The 8,612-nt window shown below is 43.9% G+C and overlaps 1 protein-coding gene across 1 annotated transcript; it reads left to right on the top strand.

Moving 5' to 3' along the window:
• The first annotated feature begins 5,202 nt into the window (after nt 1-5,202).
• On the top strand, nt 5,203-6,474 carry foxe3 (forkhead box E3). Its single transcript, XM_076088590.1, has one exon. The coding sequence runs from the start codon at nt 5,203-5,205 to the stop codon at nt 6,472-6,474; it is 1,272 nt and encodes a 423-aa protein (XP_075944705.1).
• The last annotated feature ends 2,138 nt before the right edge of the window (nt 6,475-8,612 follow it).

The raw sequence follows: 8,612 nt of genomic DNA, 5'->3' as shown, positions 1-8,612 counted from the left end.
GCGCATTCAGTTGGATATCTGAACTAACTCACACTGCTCTAAATCTGATTATTGTGCTTTTGCTTGTGGGTTTTGCTATTGATTTTTTTCAGCATCCAAGAGTTGAATTTAAGAACCATAGTATTGCAGCTTTCCTGAGCAGATGGGTGTAGGATTTCTACTGTTTGCTCTTGTCTTGCGAAGCTACAGAAGGATCCAACCAGTCAGTCAAGGGCTCCCAGTATTAAGTAGATAAGCTTCTCTCTGTAGGCTAACCACGGTACGCAGTGGAGCATTAGGACACTGTTTACTTCCTAACTTCAGACTATCTGGGCGGCTCTGCTCGTCATTTTTGTCCCTTTAAAATCTCCAAATCCACTCAGGGTGTATCACACTGGGTATGTCCTACTGGTAGCAACAGAAGCTTTGATATAAATGCAACATATTCTCACGGAAAATCAACACTTTTTGAGAAGCAGGAATATTTGCTTTGTGGCTGAGAGTTAGATGAGCAGATTGATACCATTCATGTCTGTTAGTTCAATGTGAATCTGGGAAAAGGAGACAATTAGCTTAGCTGAGCATAGCATAAAGATTGTAAATGGGGAAACGGCCAGCCTGGTTCTGTCCAAAGGCAGATATAACATGTTGAATTAGTGAGATTTCGAGGTGCTGGTCGGTGGATATTTTAATATTTTGGACAAAGCCAGGCTAGCTGTTTCCACCTGCTCTCAGTCAAAGTTGGCCGTCTCTTGGCTTTAGCTTCATATTTAACGGACAAACACGTCAGTGGAGTCAATCTTCCTATCTATTTCTCTGCTAGAAAGCTAATACGTGCATTTCCCAAAATGTCCAACCATTGCAGTCATTCCAATTTAGCTCAGATGTCACAAATATCAGGTCGGTAAAGGTGGGCTAAAGCTGAGATAGTGGCCTTTTTCTTCCACCGCAATCTGCAGTTTTGCAATGACGAGCAGCGTGGCCTCAAAGCAACAGCGAAAACTCCATCAAATGACCCAAAGCCCAGTTTTCCACCTCATGCACGTGTCGCTCACTTCCTAATTGTATAATTACGGTGCTTGTCTTCACACTATGTGACCTCGGCTTGGTGCTCACTCTTGTGGATGAACCCTGCAGCATCCCTGAGCTGCGGTGCTGGAGGCTGGGGGGATTTCCTACATGTGTCTCGGGGGCAGCAAGGTGTTTATTCAGCCAGAAACATTAGGAACATGCAGTGCATCTCCAATGGCATCATTACAGGTCAAAGGTTTATGTTCCTGAAATGTGCAATTGCAGGAGAAATGGAGCCTGCGTGCTCCTCTGAATGTAACATACCATTAAACTGAGGCAAAGAATGCCTCTATGTGTTGCTTAAGGAAATGTGTGTAACTTCAGAGACTAACAGAGTTGTACTTGTTAATTCATTTAAAGACCGTGTGTGTATGAGTATCGGTCTTTGTGTATTTGTGTTAAGCATCCATGTGAATTTTTGAGAGTGAGAGATGAGCACCATACAGCAAGCATGACTGGTTGTGTGTGTGTGTGTGTGAGAACCATGTGCGGTTCTTTAGCAGGGCAGTGTAGCGTGCAGTGCAGGAGTGAGCAGAGGCGGCCCAGGCCAGCAGACCCAGTACCCTGGTAATCCCTGCGTTTTCAAGAGCCCTGGCCCGTACTTGATGAGCTTGAGCAAGAAAAAGGTTGCGCTCTCTCTCGTGTGTTCCCCTCTATCTCTCTCTCTCTCTCTGTCTCTCACTCTTTTATTCCCCCTCTTTTTCTCATGCCCTCCCTCCCCTCCCCGTCCCCTGGAGCCACTTTGCGAATGAATGGATACCAAGTGTTTACTCAGCAACTCTCCCTGTCCCTCTATATTTCTCAGGATTTTATCAACAAAAGTACGGGCGCCCCCTGTAAGTCGACTAATTGGCCGTTTTGGTCTTAGTCTACTATTTTTTTTAATGCCTTTTTCATGCTGAATTACTTATGTCCAAGAAACTTATTAGGATATCTCTGGTAAACACAATATTTAAAGTAATTTTTGTGTGATTATTTGTGGAGAAACTCCGTTGCACAGATGTGTTGATTAAATCAACTATAGTTGACGAAATAATTTCTTTGGTGGAGGAGAGCCCTAAAAAAGAGAGGAACCTGCAGACCAATCATCAGAGACCACCAGAGACTTTAGGTGTACATCTGACTAAAAACTGGGGAATATGTTGGGGGAAGCATTGCACAACCCTGCCATTGTGACTGGACACACCTGCATTCAACTTGTTCTACCTTTGTGGAAACTCACATTTTGTGATTAGCTTCTGCCACAAACACAACGGTTGTTTGGTCTTATTTTAATGCTTCCTGGGACACACACATCCAACCACTGTGTAATGTCTTGCTGGGTTTAAATCTCTAGAAGTAAAAAAGGAAAGCTGTGTTCATTTCAAGGGAGAAGGAGGAAATCTGCCTAAGTTCTATAAAACACGTTTATAACTTATTAATAACTGTATGTTTGCGGTTTGGGTAAAAAAAAAAACCTAGATATATTTTTAAATGTTCCAGCAACTCTGAGCTTATTGCTGAGCTGAAATATATGAAGGATTTAAGCCACAAACAGAATGTGCCAAAAAGTGAAGCATGATATGAAACTTATGCAAAACAAAACAAAAGCCCTCTCTGAAGGACGGAAGGCCACCTCAGTCTCTGCCTGACAAATCGATGACTTGAAATTCTCTATATTCATGTTTAGGTGCACAGCATGAAAAAGAAAACCAACAAATTGTTAAGTGTTATTCATTCCAGCATATTCAGGCTGTTTTTGGCATTGCCTTAAATATGATAATTCTGTGGTCAAGTGGTCACACACACACATGTAAGTGTGATTCAGGCTATAATCAGCCAACAGGAACCACTGCCTCCAAGATAGGCAAACTATACCTAAATATTTGAGGCTGTGCATTACAATGAGATGCAACCACAATACCCAAAGCTAGAATTTGTATCATCAATATGAACCTGAATCAGCAGGGCCTCAGCTCCTGCATAGCTCCTCTTCAGGGAACATCCACCTTCTGACCGCCTGTAACCACACTGCGGATTATCCACCATTCAAAAAAAAAAAAGAATGTGCACACGGCTCTCTCTTACCTGTTGCATACAAGAATGCCAAACTGAGCTCAGATTTTAGCAGTGAAATGGCAGAAAACAAATGGCATTTTCAATCTTCTTTCCTTTTAATGTATAGACCCTCATGTGTTTGCCAATGTTGCAGGTCAGCAGCATCGTCGTGGTATTGAATGAGGGCGACAATCTCAGCCATTTTGTATAGTAATGCAGTGTGAAACTGAAGCGTCGTGTTCACTGTGTCCAAAACAAAAATGCATGTGCATGTTAGTTACATTGATGCACTGTGTCTGCGACAAGCGTGTAGGGAGCGTAGAGGTGCACAGAGGTATGGGGAGGCTCTGGTGGGGTAGTGGGGTGGGTTTAGGAGGAAAGGGGATTAGCAAGAGGCCGCCGGCCCCGAGGCAGAGGGCCCGTTTCCTGGCCTGAGCCCCTGTTTGTCCTGCCTGACCTGGCAGCTCTGGGGGCAGATCCTGCTTGGATACAGCCCCGCTCCCACGCCTGTCTGAAGCTGTTAGCCACTGGCTGTGAGTAGCTAGCTGGGCTTAGTGTTGTCTGAGCTGCGGCTGGGTCGGGAGGGGTCCTATCATCTGTGGGGGTGGGGGGGGGGGGGTTTCCAGCTACTCTGTGTTGGCGGTGTGAGGGTGACGGGGTAGTGGGCGGTTATGATTAATGACTTTGGTTGGTTTATCCCTACCATATTTGTTCATATCAGCCCTGTTAGAGGGACAGTTGTGTGAATCTCTTCCCAACGCATCTGTACAAACGGATGACATTGATGAAATCTCCCAAAGGTATTTGATTGAGTTGACATCAGCCGATTGTGAAGACCATCCATCCATCCATTTTCCACCGCTTATCCGGGGTCGGGTCGCGGTGGCAGCAGGCCAAGCAGGCCGACCCAGACCTCCCTCTCACCGGCAACATGTTCCAGCTCATTCTGGGGGATCCCGAGGCGTTCCCAGGCCAGCTGGGAGATGTAATGTAATTGTGAAGACCATCGCATATAATTCACATCATTATTAAGCCATTCAGGGACCATCTTACCCTGTTGTGCCATGCCTTTATTCAGCTTTACCTTTAATTTATTATGTCTGTACAGCCTCAGGTTAGTATAAGTGCATAAAGCACGATGACATGATCAGTCTGCCTTACTGACATCGTATCATTCACAACAGTCCACAGCAGTCAGCTCCCTGTGTATCTTTTGTAATTAACTTCAACCCTCTATTTGCCTAAATCATCAACTAGCACCATCACACGATTGTGTTTGCAGGGTGTTGTCTACATACCACTTGTGTGCAGAACTGTGTTTTTACTTTAAAGATCCGTAAGATAACACCTCTTCTCTTCTCTGGGACTGTTAGATTATCGTTACTCCAGAAATGGGAATGAAATAAGGGGATATTGACTTTTCCTTCCCAAAAGCTTTGATAGCTCAATTGCTTGTTTTCAGTGGCTTGTTATTATTTTTCAATTGGTGGATTGGCTGTTGGGCTCGGAGGAGCACGGAGCAGCTCTGTGAGTGTTGTTTCTGCCCTGGATATACACAGAGCTGTCAGTGAAAGCAAGGAGAGAGGAGCGATAGAAGGGGGTCATCTGTAAATCTCTGTTGGTGCCTCAATCATCAAAGGAAACGATCCAATGTTTGGCACAATGGGCTACCCAACACTTTATTTCTGGGCTTTATCTTACACTGGACAGCTGACAAAAGGCCTTTTCAAAATAAAGTATTTTTTAGCATCTAAATCATGAACTCTTTTTGAAAACTGGCATCAAAGTAGAACAGAATGACCATTACAGTGCATGAAAAAAAAAATCCTTTATGTGATTTTACTGTCAAATACTGTCAGAGGGTTATTAAAATGTGATTTGGGGTTTTGCCCTCCTGCCTCCATCGTCACTGGCGAGCCAGTGGCGTCATTCCTGCCTCGCTTTATAAAACTGTCAACGCCTCTCTCTCACCTGGACTGACACTCATCACCCAAACACCAGGGCAGGAGGACAGGGGTTTATTTCTGGCCAGAGCAGGGGATCGGTCGCTGGTAAACTATACGCGACTAACATTTTGACAAAAAAACAAAACAAGATCCTCACATTGTTTCTTTTATGAATCTGGCAAATTATTCTTACTTCTCTGGCATGTGCAACATGACCGCAGAGACGCAGCACTCGCCCGCCGAGGCGAGTCCTGTTGTCATGTCTCCAAGTGTGTGCCTGGACTCGCCGCAGCCGCCGCCGCCTCTGATGCTGCAGGCCCGGTCGAAGGATAACGTTTTGATCAAGTCGGAGCCCCGGGGGAACAGTCCAAACACGGAGGACGGAGCCGCTCTGGGACTGACCGAGGAGCACCTGCCCACCGGGAGCCGCCGGAGGAAGAGGCCCGTCCAGAGGGGGAAACCTCCCTACAGCTACATCGCGCTCATCGCCATGGCCATAGCCAACTCTCCCGAGAGGAAGCTCACCCTGGGGGGCATCTATAAGTTCATCATGGAGCGTTTTCCCTTCTACAGGGAGAACTCGAAGAAGTGGCAAAACTCCATCCGCCACAACCTCACCCTCAACGACTGTTTTGTGAAGATCCCCCGGGAGCCCGGCAGGCCAGGTAAAGGCAACTACTGGACCTTAGACCCGGCCGCCGAGGACATGTTCGACAACGGGAGCTTTCTGAGGAGGAGGAAGAGATTCAAGCGCACAGACGTGAGCACCTATCCCGGCTACATGCAGAGCTCCAGCGCGTTCACCCCGACCCCAATGGGCCGGCCCTCGTACCCGAACACCCTGTACGCCGGGATAGGCTCTGGCTACGGCTCTCAGCTGACCGCCACGTCCCCGCATCCGGCCATGCTGCATCACTACCAGACCTCCGCCGGGGTCGGCCAAGGACAGCCGCGCAGCATGTTCAGCATCGACAACATCATTAGCCAGCAGACGGTGGTGCAGGGCGGCCCGGGGGGCGACCTCAACTCCCAGGCGCTGGGTTTGGGGCTGCACGTGGGAGGTGACCTGAGCACCATGACCTCCAGCTGCTCGGTCACCGGCAACGACCCGTCTGCGTGCTTCCAGACCCAGACTCTCAACCCCTCGGCGAACATGCTGAGCAGAAACAGCGGGAACCTCTCGTCCAACCTGGCCGCCGGGTACCCGTACTCCTCCTCGGGTTCTCCTCCGCACCTGCCCGCCATGAGCCAGTCCGGGTTCTCTCCCGGGAGCTCGCAGGTGTACTGCTCCGGTAACCGGCTGTCCCTGCCGGCCCTGCGCCCGGGCTCCTGCGCCGAGCACACGGAGCAGCTGCTGGGCCTCTCCAGCCCCATGAACTCCTACAACAACACCTACATGAGACAGGCCAACTTTGCGTCAGGATTAGAGCGCTATATGTGAGACATTATTAGCACACAAAAAAAAAATCCTAGTTAATTATTGGCTACTAAATAGTGACATATTAAAGGAATAGGCCCTCAATGAGCCCATAAGAGGTGAAACACATAACGGTAATATCACTGGGCTTATAACCTGCTTATATTCATTAAACGACAGATTTATAAGTTCCTGAATGAAAGGTATTTTTGGCAGGATAAGAAAATACATGACACGTATATCTTGTGACACAAAATGACCGAGCCTCATGATTAAACATTCCTATTTTAAAAGCCATTTCGATCCGTTTGACACATTCCATGAGTGTACGTCAGAGAGTTTTATGTATTTCATTGTGCCACCTTTCGTTCCTATTTCCTGCGTTCCAGAGTTAGTTTTAACATGCGTTTGTTATTTGTCATTCAATTCAAGTCTGCTGATTTCCATGTAAATAGTTTGTTGATGTATAAAAACTTTATTAAAAGAAAAGAGTGTTATCGTTGCTGACGACAGGTCGCCTTGAATAAATTCATTTTTTTACAGTAAAATAAATGTGGTCTTTATTCTTTATTCTCATAATATATATATATATATATATATATATATATATATATATATATATATATATATATATATATATATATATACACACACACACAGTACAATCTGCTCAAAAACAGCTCAATCTTTAAATGTGTTGTGTTTTAAGAACAAATGTAGTAAACAATAAATAAACAATTAGACACAATGAAGATCTAAAAATTAAAAAAAAACTGATTAGTCATCATCACAACACATGAATTAAGATTTTTTTTTCAGAAAGTAAATTAAATATGAATCACAGGAAGTGAACACTATTGATCAAACGTATTGACAAGTAGTATAGTCAAACGGTGTACTAATGAAGCACGAATGTTCCCATCTGCTTACATATTGTCCAAACAGAGAGAGAGAAAATAAATACTGTACCAACAACAATGACTAACTAATGTTATATAAATGTGTATTCACCTTTACAGTTATGACTGAAGTTTGTTACAACTTCACAATTTTATCAAAACAATTTAGCTCGTAGGTTGTTTTCCAGAATGAATTTCTTTACTTTTAATTCCACCATATAAAGCTCTTACTCAGACTGTAATGAATTTAACTCGTCCCTTTCCCCTTTTCAGGATATTTTAATTTAAAAAATGCTATATTTATACTTGTGAAAGGGTTTTATGTTCCCCAAAATATTGTAAAATTCAAGGGTCTGGATGCACATAATTTAAATTGAATTTGCCTTAACTGTTGATAAAGTACAATATTAAAGTATCAGTCAATATATATATGAATTGGTTAATCGATAAACAAAATAGTAACCAATTTATCAAAATTTGTGAAGTGAAGTAACCTGAAGAAAAAAAAGAGGCATATTTGGTGTTGGTGACAGAAATAAAATAGTTTACAGATCTTCGTAGCACAACTGGGACAGTTTTCATCATGGCTGTTCAGTGACGGTGCAACCAGTGGTCACATTCTGAGGTTCCCGATTAAATGTTAAAGTTGTTCAAAAAAAACACAACTCGTAAAAACACTGAAAGACACAGATGCAAAAAAGTATTATTATAATGCAATAATAAAAAGCTCTGAGTCTGTTTCTGCTCAGGTTTGAATGCTTATGAATAATATGGCTGTATTCATTTGTCTGTGTGTTATATCCTGGTCTGATATTGAGACACTCAGACACTGAATCTATACTGCACTCAAACTATTGATGCACCAAAGGGGCAGCTGTAGCAGCTGGTGGGTCAATCAGATCAAACATATATGAAACAGGTAGAACCTAGAAAACTATGCATCAACATATTTCATGAACTTGGACTTTTACAGCTATTTTAAAGCAGTTTGTCAGCATGGCCAAATTAAAAAAAAGAAGGGCCTTCTAACCAGCTAAACCTCGAGTTATTCTACAACTGTTAGTTCACTCTGTGTGAACTAACAGGTTCAGACTTTCCACCACTAGATGGAAGCAAAAGCAAGATGTGGGATTGTTTTCACTCATTTACAAGGATATATAACTACAGTAATTCTGGTCAACAGTCAACAATGAAACCACTGCTTGAGAGAACAGATAAGAATTTTGTATATTCCTAATTCTTTTATTTATACGTTATGTATTG

The sequence above is a fragment of the Anarhichas minor genome, unplaced genomic scaffold (genome assembly GCF_050575085.1).
Source record: "Anarhichas minor isolate MPS153535 unplaced genomic scaffold, ASM5057508v1 ptg000010l, whole genome shotgun sequence".
NCBI classification, from domain to species: Eukaryota; Metazoa; Chordata; class Actinopteri; order Perciformes; family Anarhichadidae; genus Anarhichas; species Anarhichas minor.
This window is presented reverse-complemented; position numbering and strand designations above follow the sequence as displayed.